The sequence below is a fragment of the Protopterus annectens genome, chromosome 1.part0 (assembly GCF_019279795.1).
Source record: "Protopterus annectens isolate FY-2018-M chromosome 1.part0, PAN1.0, whole genome shotgun sequence".
Taxonomy (NCBI): domain Eukaryota; kingdom Metazoa; phylum Chordata; order Ceratodontiformes; family Protopteridae; genus Protopterus; species Protopterus annectens.
This window is the reverse complement of record NC_056725.1, coordinates 457,388,731-457,405,139: the sequence shown is the minus strand read 5'-3', so window position 1 is coordinate 457,405,139 and position 16,409 is coordinate 457,388,731. Positions and strand designations below refer to the sequence as shown.

The 16,409-nt window shown below is 41.2% G+C and overlaps 1 protein-coding gene across 2 annotated transcripts in view; it reads left to right on the top strand.

Moving 5' to 3' along the window:
• Positions 1 to 948: 948 nt before the first annotated feature.
• Positions 949 to 16,409, top strand: part of LOC122792842 (epoxide hydrolase 1-like) — a 1,170,497-nt gene continuing 1,155,036 nt past the window's right edge. Inside the window, exon 1 of one of the 2 annotated variants that reach the window (XM_044060405.1) lies at positions 949 to 1,119. In XM_044060405.1, coding sequence (XP_043916340.1) covers positions 1,064 to 1,119 — 56 coding nt within the window. In that variant the 5' untranslated portion in view covers positions 949 to 1,063. The remainder of the gene's footprint in view (positions 1,120 to 16,409) is intronic. The other variant, XM_044060411.1, reaches the window with a different exon arrangement.

Here is a 16,409-nt window from a genome sequence, read left to right as displayed (position 1 = left end):
GGAAAGACCTCTCCAGTTCCTTCTTAGCCTCGCCCCCTTTCCACCACACTTAAACTCTGATCAACTCTCTTCCTCTGTACTTCCTTTCCTCCATTTTAAGCTATCCTCCTCCATCTTTCTTGAAGAAAAAAAAACATTAAGTGCCTCAACATGCTTTTGATCATTGACATCATTCGGATACTTTCTATGTTTATTATCATAACATTAGTTATTTATCCTAAGTAGTGTTGTTATCAAAACCCTCAGCTGTCACTGATCTTGCAGAATGTCTCTACTTTTGCCTCATATTTTTGCTCTATCCCTCCTACAATTTTTGATTTTCTGGTAAATCACTGAGAATTACAGTTAGTCAATAATGTTAGACATAAGAACTTCATACTTTTTATTGTTCAGATAATGGATGTTGATGCTAAACCTGTTATTCTGTTAATGGAATAAGTGAATTATAGAGTACTACTTAAATAAAAAACTGTCCTTCATTCTGCCTCCTCGTTATTTATTTATTTTTGCTTTATTCATGATTCTTGAGCAAAGAAATTGAGAGCAGTAGATGTATTATACCCTCTTGCTAACGAGTTTTGTTTTCTAAAGAATTGTAATGCTTTGTTGTAACCGCCTCTGTCATTTTGGTCTGTTACTGTTTTGAATCCCGGGTTGGTCCAGCAGGACAGTGCTCTGACTAATCTGTTTAGCAAATGATGAATAAAATAAATAAAATATATTCACTGCAGTATTCTGTGGTGGTTTAGTCATCCAGTCAGGATTGGTTTCCCCTTGTTCTCCGCATAAAACTGCAAAATACGTCGTGTACAACTCGCTAAGACTCGTTGGACTGTTATCCGCAAGTCTAACTATTAAACACCTGGGTATGACAGACCAACTAAAATGGCTATTTTACATTTTAGCAGCAGAGGGGGCTGTTATCACAAGAAAGTACCAGAGCGTTTTGCCCTGCCTCCACGCTGTGGCACAAACCACAAACTGTGCGGGTGTCCGTTTGCTAGACTTCATTCAACCTGTGGAGTGAGAGAGGTTGAAGTATAGTTCACGTTACTTGTGCAAAATGTGGGGGCATCGCTTTGCAGGAGAAACTGTATTGCAGCTGATAAACAATGTCAGGTGGGTGTCTTTTAATACTGATTATTGTTTTCCCTAAGAAACTGGTGCGTATGTCTTGTCAGCTGATGGATGCGCAGATAAACAAGGGCGACGTTGTAAAGAGTTGTCCTCGGTGCAGATTGCAGCATTTAAACCTTGGGAGTAACATGATTTACAAACCACTTTATTGTTCTGTTTAATCCCATGCTGTATTCCCCCTGCCGCGTAGTTACCATTGCTGCAGATACACGTGTGGGCTTCTCTGCAGTTTGTTGGACAAAACTGGACCTGGGATGGGCGTGCAGATCAGATTGCTAGGTGAAGGGGGTTTAAGCGGGGAAGGGAAGGTAATGTTTCTAGCAACGTCCCGAAAGACCCGTCTTTGGTTTTGTCATCGTTGTGGGATAATTTCCCTTGTCCTTAAGTGTTCTAGATGGTCTCATGGAGGGTGAAGTTGTGAGTGAATGGCATACTGCATTCAAAGACTTGGAAACAAGTGACCCTTCATAGACGCAGGGGACAGCCTTAACTTGTACGAAGTGCTATTATTCAGCCTGTTCATTTATGTTTTAAACTGCACAATTACCATTCAAGTGCTGTATGTGTAACTAACCTGGTGTTGTTTGTAATTGGTGAAAGATTAACTGCAACTCACATGCTGTCCAGCACTGCCGTGCTGTACGTGTGCGCGCTCTTGGGCATAAAGTACACAGAGACCCGAGCGTTGTAAACACATTCAGCACGTCTGATACCACAACACACTCAGCTTGCTACTTGTTTCTGTTTCCCAAATGCCTATTTCAGGTTTGCAGTTGAAGTAGTCCAGTGTGACATCTTTGTGTTTATGCTTATGGATTACTGTCCCTGGTTATAGTTTATAAGAATAATAGATATTTTAGTTTTGCGTGTGAATTTGAGGGATCTTTAACATCGTTTTCAAGGTAGCAAAATGTATGCAAACATAAAGCTAGTTTCCAGAAAGTTTTACAAATGCAGTGCAAATGGTTTGCACAATTCTTCTTCAGGGGAGTTTTGATGTTGTTGCTGTAGTATGGCCCTGTGTGTATCTGCTGTATGTTTTTTTTTCCTGGGGGGGGGGGGGGGTCTTCTTGAATTCTTCATTAGAGTTTAACAGATCTGTTTGTACTGGTTTCTGTCTTTTGCAGGGATTTCTGTGGTTGGGTGGGACATTTGCTGTCATTTGTGGGGGGAGGGTAGAGACTCCAAGGGGAGCTTCAAGAGACTTGTCCAGTAACAGAAAACAAAAAAACACAGAGCAAAGTAGCAAACTACAAATGCAAGTACGGAGCAAACTGCAAAGACCACAATGATGTACTATAGAATTTGCAATTAGTCAAATGTCCAGGTAAACAGGAGCCCTTCATCATGTTGATTCTTTAAAATCAGTGATTATTTTAGTTATTATATTCCATTTATTGTATCTGAAAATAAGCAAATAAAATACATAAATAAACAAGCAATATTCATTTTAATGAAAATTAAAGTCTGACCACAGTCCTGCCTGACTGTTTTGCATGTGATTTGTCATATTATTTACTTTTTTGTCTCTTTAGCAACTGAGGAAAACTTAAAAAAGTATTAGGTTGGTATGATCCTCACTATTAAGGACAACATAATCAAAATCCCATTTCAGCCTTCCATGAAAAAACTTTAGATGTGAAGAATCTCTTCACATCTATTCCGAATGATTTGGGCATTGAAGCAGTACGTGAAATACTATCAAGCGAAACATCTTTTACAAATGATAGGCAACTACTTTTAGGCCAACTATTGGATTTAGTCCTGAACAACAATGCTTTTATGTTTTTAAACAACTACTACTTACAAAAATGGGGGGTGGCAATGGGCACTCCTTGCGCTAATACTTATTCAAACTTAGTTGTACTTGATTGGGAGCGCAGATGCCTTTTTACCCACCCCTCGTTTTCTAAAATAAAAGTTTACAAACGTTTTGTGGACGATATCCTTATTATCTGGGTGGGTATGGAGAATGATTTTAGAGACTTTTTAAATCATTTAGAAACTACATCTTCTTTTCTTCAGTTTACTATGGAATGTTCACACACCTCTATAAACTTTTTAGATGTGACTTTAAGCATTACAGAACATGGTTCCATTACATCATCACTATACAGGAAACCTACCTGGAGAAATACACTTCTTACCTTCGACAGTATGCATCCCAGATATGTGTTTCCTGGTATTATAAAAAGCCAGTTTGTTAGATTAACCAGGCTTTGTAAGGATGCTGACAAATTAAATTTAGAAGCAGATAGTTTAGTATCCTTGTTTATAGAAAGAGGATATGATTCAAAATTAGTCAGAAATATTAGAGACAGCATTATTAATACAAATACACACACAGAAAATAAATCTCTTAGCAACAAAACAGACATAAATGTAAATAGACAAACGAAATTTATTCCAGTAACTCTGAACTATACAAGTACTATCAGAGACATTCAGAATGTGTTTTATACTAATTGGAAGGTCCTAGTCATGGATCCTTTTATTAAACAAATAGTGGGAATAAAACCCCACTATATGTTCAGAAATAGTTTAAACCTTAAACGACGATTATGTAATGACAATCATAGTATTTATTCTGCAGCAACATTTATTACTCACAAGACAGGCACTTTTCCTTGTCATAGTTGCAACAGATGTAAATTCATTGCTAACCAGCCTGAATTTCATCATCCGACCATGAACTATATCTTTCGACCCAGATTTTATGCTAATTGTTGCACTAAGAACTTAATTTACCTTGCAACATGTAAAAAATGTCAAGCTTTTTATGTCGGTTTGACTAAAAGATGTTTGAAAGACAGAATCTATGGTCATTTATATGATATAAGGAGAAAGAATCAATTAAACGCATTAGCGAAACACATATTAGAGTATCCCTCACACCAATTTGATTTTAGCACTTTGGAAATAATTAAAATCAATAAAAGAGGGGGTGACAATATGTTGACTTTAAGTAATAAAGAGTTGAAATGGATTTTAAGACTGGCAGCTCATATACCTCCTGGCATTAATAGCTACATTTCTATTAAACCTGCCTTGGAAGCAAGATAAGCACTGAAAGCACTGAGAACGGTCTTTTTTCCTTTATTTCACATTCTTACGTTTTTTGTTTTTTGTTGCTAAGATACTATATGAAATGAACTTGAATGCGTTTTTAATATATATTTTTAACATTATTGCAATATATTTTCAATATATTTTTAACATTTAACAATTCAAGTATACTTATTCATTTATCTATTTACTTATTTATTGAGCAAACATGAAGTTCTCATTATGTCTCTCTTTTTAATGCTGTTCCTAATGCTGATTTTAAAGCTGTTTTCATTTCATCTTACTATACATTCTTTTAATCTGCTTTTTAGCCCAAATTATTTATATCTATATTGTTATACATACTAAAGTAATTGTTATTCTCTTTGTTACATATGGTATATAAAGTCATTTTAACTTATAACTTTTAGGTTCTGTAGTTTAAACATAACATTCAACTTTTAATACACATTTTATATGCATATAATTTCAGTTTGTTAGTACGTGTATAATATTAATAGTATGGTCAATATATTACTATTATCCAATTTATAGGATGGTGAATTTGTTATACATCTACTTTTGATATTTGGATACATAGTCAAATAGAGATATATAGATATATTATCATTTAATAATTATTAATTATTAATTATCGATACATCTATTTATTTATGTATTTATTCATTTATTCATTTACTTATTTATTTATTAATTCATTGATTCACATACTTTATATACATATATATATATATTTATTATTTCATGAGTATTTTATTTCATTTTATTTTATTTCATTTTATTTTATATGCATCATAGATGTTTAAAATGTTAAATGTTAAATGTTCAAAATGTATCTGCTTCTTACATATATATTTATTTATTTATTTATTTATCTATTCAATGTTCTACATTTAGTTTTATTGTGTGTTAGTTTACTACACATATTTATTTATATATTCATATATAGATAAGGAAACATTATGTTAGATCTAGCGTTGGTTTATGCTCGCATTACATCGAGCATCAGTAGTTTCCATAATATTGCTGTTCATTTTAGAAAGGCTTCTGAATGTTATGGAGCATTCAATTTTCTTTCTTTCAAAAAATGCCTGACTAAGCTGCAATCTTTTGATGTTTAATTGTTTAATGAGATAATTAACTTATCCTGGTTTGGCGCCCTTTTTTACTAGTTTCTGTATATAAACAAGTGTTCTTAATGTTATTATTATTGTCTGATGAAGCGTAGTAGCTGCTACGCGAAAGCGCTTACGTTTTAATAATAAAAATTAGTTTTGTTTTACCTACATTCTATTTTTGGGTCGATATCACAGAATATTCGCACTGATGTGGATTTATCCAAAGAATTCATTTTTGTGACACTGGATTGTTTGCTGAAAAACTTGGTTGGCTTTGTGTTTCCTAGTGGTGAGAGAGCCTGGTTTTACCTTTACATTTCAGCCTTCCATTTAAATGGTAAGACCAAAGAGAAGGTTTGTAATAGTTGGACGTCTGGGTGGGACAAAACTGCCCACAACACTGCGCCAGGAGACTGCCAAAAAAAATGGAAATTTCCATTTCTGAAGGAAATCTTTGGAGGCAAACCTGACCAAATATGATCTTGATGAGTTTGCACTTTTTATTTAGGATCAAATCCATTTTTCAGATGACATGTTAAACTCAGATCCCACCTGCCTGAGTTGGTGATAGCTCATATGAATGCATACATCTCAACCTGTTATAGGTTCATAAGAGATTACTAGGGTAACTGCTCAAGAGCCAATATTGTCCACATTTACCTAGATTTTCAATACCTAAGGACTAGAGGATGGCTTAGATTTGTGCCTATCCCTTTTGGTATTAAACAGACTGCCCCTGCCCATAAGGGACATAGGCACCACCCCAGGAGTGAATTTACAATTCCCCATCCATTGATCCCAAATTGCATTTGAAGAGAATCACTTGAGGATTCTGCTTCACGTGACTAGGTAGCCTGTTCCAGAAAAAGACTCATTCCCCTGGATTCTGCAAGCCTTGCACGGCGTGCAGGATCAGTGCAGGAGCTCCAGCAGGCAATAGGTCTGCCGTGCGATCCAGAAATAGCCTGTAGGGGCGTGCACAAGCGCACCTGCACTAGTCCTGCACGGACTCAGCCCCTGTATGCAAATTACCCCATTTGCAGGAGAAATGCATGCAAATGAGGTGCATTTGCGATCCAGGAAGCTGGAAACTGGCCGTGCAGGACTAGTGTAATCTGCACAAATGTACTTCGCCAGTGACGGAGTAGATTTCTGCAAATTCCAAAATGGAGCCATGACAGCTCCAAATAAAGGGTGCATATCATGTAGGAAGCATGCCAATGGCCAAGTATAAGGCCACTGGCATTGAAAACAGTTAAAAAAAATACAAAAAAAATCAACATTTATTTTTTTTTAGCCAATCTCGGTTGTTTAAGCATAGGGCAGTGGTGTGCAAACGGGATCGGAGGAAAATAAGAAAAAAAACTAAAATAAGCATCCTAACTAAAATCACTATTCTGCCATTATAGTCAATGGCAGGCAGAAGACAACATGGCCAATGAGTAGTGGTTGCTAAGGGGGGAGGCTCAGTGTGAGACATGTAACTATGCATTAGCAGGCAATCCTATGCAAATGAGGGGAATGATAGTGAATCCCATATTTCCCCAGCATGCTAGTTAGCTCCCAACAGTGTAAGAGCAGGAATAGCTTGGTGCAAACCTATGAGTTAGCTGACATCATGGGGGGGGGGGTGTCAGGCATACTGTAAGCGGATTGGAGCCCTGTGGCTCGGGTTTGCCCTTAGCTTAGCAGAGCTAAGCAAGGTGGTGTGTCTGAGGCTGCCTAGCACTCTTTACATTGCCTAAGTGGGTGTGCACATCGCGCACCGGGTTTTAAAGGGAAAAAAAAGTAAACCATGAAATAGCAGCTCTGTGCACATTTGAGCACTGTATTTGCGCGTTGTGCCCCCGGGCTTAAACAGGAAGGCAATGCGAAGGGAAAACAGCAGTAGGAAGGTAATCTAGGAGAACTAGCATACCTGGCAGGTGAAATGTATCAGAATCAGCCAATTACACAGGCAGTAGACCAGCCCAGCCCAGAACACTACTATAAACCATGCAAACACCTTTCCCTCTGGTTTTTCCCATACTCTACACCACCAGTGTATACAAGCAGGGAACTTTTAACAAACAAAAATACAAAATGATAGGGGCTGCAGCAGGCATCATACAACAACATATGCAAGAGGCTGAGGGTGGTGAGGATGAGAGTGCTGTCGACCAACCCACAGTGAGGAGACGGAGAAGGGTGTACAGACCCAGGGTAACCTACCAGGGGCTACATGAGCTGGAGATAGTGGAGCACTATAGGGTGGAAAGGGACCTCCTACAGCAAATCGTTGAGCTGTGCCGGCCACGCCTGACACACAGAACTGACAGAGGGGAACCCACCCCAGTGGATACCAAGGTATGTGTAGGCCTAGGAATACTAGTCACAGGTGCCTCCCATAGCTCAACTGGGGATATCATGGGGATCTCACAGGCATCAGCATCCAGAGTATTCCACCAGTTCCTGAATACCCTGTCAGCACATGCCGGTGAGCGTGTTTATTTCCTCAACACCCATGAGGTGTTGGCCAGCAATATGCGTCTCTTCCACCAAATAGCAGAATACCCTGAGGTAGTGGGTGCTATAGACTGCACGCACATATGCATCAAAGCACCACCTGGTGAGCAGGGTAGGGTCTACATCAACTGCAGGGGCTTCCGCTCCAGCAATTGCCAGGTTGTGTGTGATGCCCAGGGCATTATAATGAATGTGTGCTGGCTGCCTTGGAAGCTATCATGATTCCCACATCTGGTATCTGAAGCAGCTGTACCAGAGATTTGCCAATGGGGACATCCCTTACCGTCACCTAGTGGGGGATGCTGGTTACACACTGGAGCCATGGCTGATGACACCCATCAGAAATGCGCACACACCCGAACAAGAATGCCATAATGAGGCACACGCACAGACCAGACGTATAATAGAGCATGTGTTTGGGATGCTCAAGTCACAGTTCTGGTACCTGGGCACATCCAGTGGAGCCTTGCAGTAAGTATATGCCCCCATCTAATGCTGTCACCAACACTTATGAAAGGGTATGTGAACATGACATTAGGGAGCACTACAGGCAGGCAAGGAGTCCACACTTCAAGCGGGCCTTTGACTTGATGGACAATTTAACTTTTGAAGAACATAGTTTGCTTGATGAGTTGGTGAGTGATAGATCTATAAGGTTCATGAAACCTGATAAAGGGAACGGTTTAGTGCTAATTGATAGGTGTGATTATTTAAATAGCATCATGTCAATGTTGGCAACGGATACTTATGAGGAATTGAGCCTCAATGAACTTAATATTGCCCACCGTAGGGTGAGTCTATATATTGATGACTTGCTCTGGCAGGGACATATTAATGAGGTTGAGTACAGATATTTGACTAATGACCATCCTCTGGTTAGTGGGATTTTTGGAATACCTAAGATCCCCAAAGGCTTAAACAATTTGGCATTTAGGCCAATTGTGGATGGTAAGCGTAGTAAAACCTGCTTCATAAGTAAGTTTCTTGATTTTGAATTGCAAAAGGGATTAAAGGTATTTGATTACATCACGAAGGATTCATGGACATTTTTGGAGAAATTAAAGGGTGTGCATTTAAATAGTGGTTCTATTATGATAACAGTTGATGTGGTCAATTTGTTTACAGTTATTCCCACTACAATAGGCCTTGAATGGTTAGAAGCCCAGTTGTTAAAAACACGTTTGTTTGATCAAGATAGAACTAATTTGTTGGTGGGTTTAATGGAAGTTGTCCTTACTAACAATTTCATCCAGTTTGAGGGAAGTTATTATAAGCAGTTAACTGGGGTTGCGATGGGGGCGGCATGTGCTCCCGTGTATGCTAATTATGTAATGGCATACTGGGAGCAAGAATTTCTTTTTTCTAGTGCTTTCATGCCCCACATCAGCTTTTATACCCGTTTCCTGGATGATTTGTTTATCATCTGGGATGGTGGAATTGACAAGGTTAGAGAATTCATGGATTATGTCAACAATTCTGTTGAATTTTTAAACTTTACCCACAACATGAGTAATGTTGAAATTGATTACTTGGACGTCCACTTAGTGATTAGCCCAGTTGATTACGGATTGATATCCACTATTCACAGAAAATCCACTTTTTCCAATTCTTACTTGAGTTATTCTAGCTGTCACCCTGACCATCAGAAAAAGGCAATTGTTAAAGGCCAGATGGTCAGGGCAGTGAGAATGACTAGTTTGGATGTTGACTTTTATAAGGAACTTGAGTTTATCAAGCTTATGTTTATTAGGCGCGGCTATCCAGTAGCATTGTGTAATTGTGTTGCTGAAAAAGTCAGATTAAAAAGGGCCAATGGCACTTATTGGGCCATATTACAAGGGAAATCTGCTATTGGACATGAGTTTGGTGTTGTAATTGGTGCGTCTATGGGGGATGTTAATTTGGAACATGAGGAACCTTGTTTAGGGGTTAGTAATGACCATCCTTTATATTTTATTACAACTTATTCTTTTGATGCCCCTTATATTGTTGATATTGTTATCAACAATTGGAAGTTATTAAACTTGGATAAAATGGTTAGTGGTAAGTTGGGGGGAACCCCCAAATGTGTTTTTAGGAAGAGTCGATCCCTTAAGCAACTATTAGAAAGGAGTGACACTTTGGATGTTGGAACACATAGAACTAAGGGTAATTTTAGGTGTGGCAGGTGTAGTACTTGTCATTTGATTAATGTGACTGGTGCTGAATTTAAGGTGGCTGGTGTCACGGTTAGACCAGGAGCTCATTGGGATTGTCATAGTACAAATGTCGTATATGTGGCATTATGTAAGCAGTGTCCGGCCTTTTACATTGGGAAGACCTGTAGGGCATTAAGGGAACGGATTATTGAGCACCAGTCAGATATTAGATTAAAAAAGAAGACAAATGCACTCTATAGGCATATAGACACCAACAATGGTCATTATTTTAATTTTAGTGTAATTCAGCAGATTATGGTAGATAGGTATGGAAGGACACTGGATGTGTATTTAGATGTAGCTGAAATGAAATGGCAGTTGATTCTTAATGCTTTGGAACATCCAGGCATTAACGACTGCATTAGTATCATGCCCATTTTAAAATTGAAAAACATTTTGGGATGAACAACATTCACCCTGTTTTATTGTTTATTTAATTTTCTATTATCACATTTTTTTACTTTCATTTTTTTGTGCTTTTTATTGTTCACAGGTATTTTTTTGAGTGTATTTTAATTATTTTAATAATAGCAGTACCTGATGAAATTTCTTTAACAATACCAGTTTATGATTTAATACTGTTTGTTTAGTACTAAGGTTTTTATTCAGGTTCACAATTATGTTTTTAGTGACGTTGTGTGTTTTAATTTGTATGCTGGCGTACTTATACAACTATTTAATTGGTAAATTGATAGTTAATGATGTCATTTTTAGGTGTGTATATAAAGTTTGCTGTTTTTTGTATCAGTTGTGTTCTGATGAAGTCGGATTAAAGACGAAACCTAGGTAAACTTGTGCTTCTTGACAATTTATTTTTCTGGTTGCTTCCTGGAGTCCATTTGTTCGGTTATTCTTTTGCCTTTGGTTGTTTCTTTCTTAGTATGGAGCCTTGCAGTACTCACCAGCTACATGTACTCAAATTGTTATGGTATGTGCCATGTTACACAATATGATCCTGTGGAAACAGCTGCAGCAGGAGCAGCATGGGGCAGGGCCACACAGCCCCCACCAATGCCAAGGCCTGCACAGGCACAGAGTGACTCGGAGGAGGAACAACCTGAGCCTGCCCCAGTAGGCAGATGGAGGCATGCCCAGTATGTACTAGCCTTGGCAAAGAGGCAACGCATAGCACATACACTGACACAGTAGGGACTCAAGGAGTGGCACCTCTCTCTGACTCGCACATACAGTAAAAGGGATGCCAAACATGACACTACCTGTGATCAATCATGTATAGGGCATGTACTATGTGCATCCGACATAGGCAGCCCTCCAGCACCATCCTCAATACTGGCACACCCACAAGGTAAGTCAGTCAACCTACCAATTGCCAAATGGAGTAGAATGTGTCATTATCTATATCTATGTTATGGATGTGACCAGGCAAGAGAATTGGGTGGCTGAATGGTATACCAGCAGATAGTAGATATCCATAGTAGCACCATGACATCTGTAACAAGTACTGGAGTCACTATAGTAGCCAGTACTACCCAGGGTGACAAAACCCACTGCAGGAAATGTCTGGGCCATCATGTGTGTTCTTATGACTCACAGATGCCAGTCATGGAGGTTCACATACCCAACAGCAGTCTCAGACAGCAGGACAGGTGTAGACAAATGCAAACAGAGGCTGTGCTATGGCCTCTGAATGATGCCTATGGGTAACCTCCCCCCAGGCCTACACAGACAGACTACAGCAGGTCAGGCAGTGGGATGTTAGTTCTGAAGGGAAGGAAGTCAGACTAATCATGGCTGCACAGGTAAAAAACACACTCTCCAAAGCCAAGAACACAGCATCCATGGGGCCTGACAACATCCCAGGCTGCGTTCTAAATGAACTACAGAACGAACTGGCACCCCACCTAAGTACCATGTTCAATCATAGCCTCACCTCAGGCTATGTGCCCACTGAATGGCACACAGCAAGGGTTATCCCACTCCACAAAGGGGGAGCCACCACGGACCCCAGAAACTACTGCCCCATTAGCCTGATGAGCCTGGTCTGCAAGGCTATGGAATGTATCGTCATGGAATTTATAAACAATGACATTGGTAATTTTCATACTCTGGACCCCACCCAGTTTGGGTTTGTAAAAGGCAGATCATGCCTCCTAAACCTAATAGACTTCTTTGAAGCGGTCACCAAAGCCATAGATGAGGGTAAGGTGGTTCGCATAGCCTATCTAGATCTCACCAAGGTTTTCAACACCATCACCCACTCTGGAATTATAGATAAACTCACCAAACTAGGTATGAATCCCTATGTCACAAGATGGGTTGCCAACTGGCTCACTGACAAAACCCACACTGTGAAAGTAGCAGACTCCAAATCCAACTTCAGACCAGAGACAAGTAGAGTACCACAGGGTTCAGTCCTGGGTTCTCTCCTGTTTGGTATCTACTTCTCTGAAGTACAGGCTAACACAGAAGGTCTTTGGCTAAGGAAGTTCGCAGATGACTGCAAACTAGGAACCATAATCAAAACTCCAAAAGATGTGGACATCCTACAAAAGGGCCTCACTGAGACAGATGCTTGGTGTCAAAGCCATGGCCTCAAGCTCAATGCCAAAACGTGCATTGTCATCCCTTTTGGTAAAAACTCTGTACCCATGAAGTACCACATAGGCAGTAGTCTACTTAACAGCGAAAGTGTGATAAGAGACCTCGGGACACAGGTGGACAGTAGTCTCTCCTTTGATAATCACATCACCACAGTGGTCAGGAAATCCTTCTACATGGCACACCTCATCACAAAAGGTTTCTCATCCCCTCTACTCATCACTCATTAGACCCATTATAGAGTACAATGCCCCTTTTGGTGTGTACCTCACAAGACATCTACAACAACTGGAAAGGCCGCAGAAATACCTCACAAAGAGGATTACCGGCCTCAAACAGATGCCCAATGCAGACTGCCTCAAAAAACTGCAGCTTTACTCCGACGCATATCGCCTACTCAGAGGCGCTCTCTGCCTAACACACAAAGCTATGTCAAACCCAGAGCATTTGGACATGCTCCACTTAAAGAAATCCCAATCCCTCTGAGCTACACACTCTAGGGACCTAAACCTTGTCACCACAATAAACAGAACATGCTGGAGGGATAGATTCCTGTCCCAGAGACTTCCCATACTCTGGAACAAACTACCTATCTATATCAAACAAAGCTCCTCATTAGCACTTTTCAAGAAAAATCTTGATGATCGGATGGGAGATAGGAAATTCACCCCGGGGATCACTTCTGTGGCTCTGCTCAACAGTGGCACAGGAAAATAATTTTCTTGGGTGGCGAAAGCCAGTGTACCTTTTGGCTAGGCTTATATAGGCCCTAGGGCCAATAGCCTAGTACCTACCTATGAACTTAACTTATAATATGTAGGTCAACCAAAGCTAAGACCTGTAGTACACTGATATGCCTGTAGTCAGCATGATAGGTTAGAATACAGAATGAAATGGAGTACCTGACATACCAGTACAGTCATAGCAAATGTATACAAGTGCCAGGTGTGCCCCCCATCTTATGTAGACATGTATAAATAGTCAGGTGTACCCCCCCAACCATGTGTAGAAAGTAGAAACAGTCAGGTGTCCCCCCCCAATCCTGCATAGAAATGTAATAACAAGTCAAGTGTGCCCCCCCCCACATTCCTGTGTAGAAATGTAGTAACAGTCAGGTGTGCCCCCCCCCCACTCCTATGTAGACATGTAGAAACAGTCAGGTGTGCCCCTTCCCCCAATCCAGCATAGAAATGTAGTAACAGTCAGGTGTGCCTCCCAATCCTGTGTCGAAATGTAGAAATAGGCAGGTGTGCCCCCCCCCCAATCCTGCGTAGAAATATAAAAACAGTCAGGTCTGTCCCACCACAATCTTATGTAAAAATGTGAGAAGTGCCCCTTCCCCCAACCCAGCGTAGAAATGTCGTAACAGTCGGGTGTGTCCCCCTCCCACACTCCTGTGTAGGAATGTAGAAACAGTAAGGTGTGCTCCCCCCAACCCTACTTAGAAATGTAGTAACAGTCTGGTGTGCCTCCACCCCAAACCTATTTAAAAATGTAGTAGCGGTTTGGTGTGCCCCCACCCAATCCGATGTACACAAGTCATAACAGTCAGGTGTGCCACCCTACAACCCTATGTAGAAATGTCGTAACATGTATTTGTAGGTATAATACCAGTGGAGCACAGATGCACAGAGGTGGCCAAGGTAGCAAGATAGGTTGTAGCATCTGCACAGTATGCAGGTATGTGTGTGTTAGGTCGGTGTGGGTTTCATATTGTGTGAGAGTAGTCAGTATGTATGCATGTTGAGGTAAGACCTGGTGGCCATTGCCCACTACTGCTGATGACAGGCACAAGTTCTCACAACTGCAGTGCCAAACACAATACCCAGCAGTATAATACAAGCTAGCAGTTAGCCATTGTAAATGTATGGTGGTAATATGTGTCACCATCTGAAAGACTGACATGGCATGGCTGTTGGGCTAGATATACAAGCAGTACACCGGGGAAAGTACCCCAGACATACAGTATATATTGTGTCACTGTGAAATGGACACACCCTTGGAATAGTACATACAGGTATGCATCACATTATCTGGTCCTGTAGTAGGGGATACCGGTGTTGGCTGCCCAAACACTGGCAGATCACAAAGGAGGTAGGACTGATGTATTGCGAAACAGCTGATGTACCTGCACATGCAAGCATAACTGGAATGCCCAGTGCATATCTGTGTGTCAGATGCAAGTAGTGTCCATAGCACACATGCACCCAGCTCACACAAGCACCACCCACAGGTACCTCTCTGGTTGTACCCCTGCTGTAGGGAATGGGTACAATATGACCCCATGTGTATATGGCAGTAGAGATAGAATGCAGCATGCAGTGCAGGTGTCCCATGCAGGTGTTTCGCTAGCTGTAGGTAGCACCCTGCCAGCATGCACACCACCTGATCAAGACTGATAGGTATTGGCATGAACACCTAGCACACCTCCCCTGTCACCCCGGGGGAATATACTGTATGGCGATCTGAGACTGTAGGACTGATAGAACGCAACGGCCTGCCACATCTGGCCCGCATCAACACCTAATAGCCTACAGGCCTCTGCCAAGGGCCTGTGTCTCACACGTACTGCCAATTCATGTTATGTCATGGACACCCAAATAACAACACACTCCGTATAAGCCATATGCAAGGCCATCTGGGTAAACCACAGTAACATGTCCACCATGTCCCACTGCATGAACTGTGGACCAACACCAGCACACAGCTTTGATGGGGTGATAACCATAGGGAAAGTATCAGAGAATGTATGCATAATGTAAGAAAGAGGATAGAATAACAGGGGGGGGGGTGGGAGCATGGGCAGTATGGAATGTGCAAGGTCTGACACAAAGCTGTGCTCACACACTATCCCTGGCTGTAAACGCACAAATGGGTGACTACATACCTGCCCGTACACCACAGTAGGGGTAAAGTCCTGACTCATGGCCCCTGCCTCTGGGTAACCTGTGCAAATCTGTACAGCTGTGAGGTATTGCCTTAGCAATATAAGGCCATACTGTCATGTTGATGGATGTACAAGTATGGGATCCTCTGCCAGGACTGTACCAAGGTGCTGAACTGGATTCACAGACCCAGCAGCAAGTGTCTGCAGCTCCCCCTCCAGGATGGCATAACCTACCATGAATATGTAGGCGTCTGCTCACAATACCGCACACAGCTGCAGTCACCCTTGTCCCGCAAGACATCACTGTGAGCAGGAATGTCCACCTGACAGTACATGAGGACAGAAAACATCACAGTGTATAACAGTACACATGTCTGAATATCTCTGCTAACAGCAGTACCATGTAGCTGAAGCAGCACAGACACAATCACCTACAGTACACACTATCCCCTGCACACTTTTTCCCCATATTGCCAAATGATCGATGGATACCCTGCAGAAACAGTTTGCTACCTGTAGGTGTACATCACAAAGGTCTGCACTGGAGTGCAAACTACCTGGAATCAATCCACATATTCAATACAGAAGGGCGTACTGGGCATGCTCACACAATTAGAGAAATGAAAGCAGTGTCAGACAACATACTGAAAGGTTATACTGGGCATGCTCACACAGTTAAACAAATGAAGCCCATTTCTCCAAACAACAGTGGACAAGACATATCTGGCAGTTGCAGATGTTAGTGCAGACACTCCTCAGTATGCACCACTCATGCTTTGCACACACAGTGGATAGGACAACACACTATAATAAGCCAAAAGTAGACGTACATAGATGTGTGGAAGAAAGTGACTGTGACAAGGAGCCATCCATTATGAGGCCTGTCCCACCAAGCACAAAGCCAAATGGCTACAACCACTTGAGGTTCAGATGTCACTC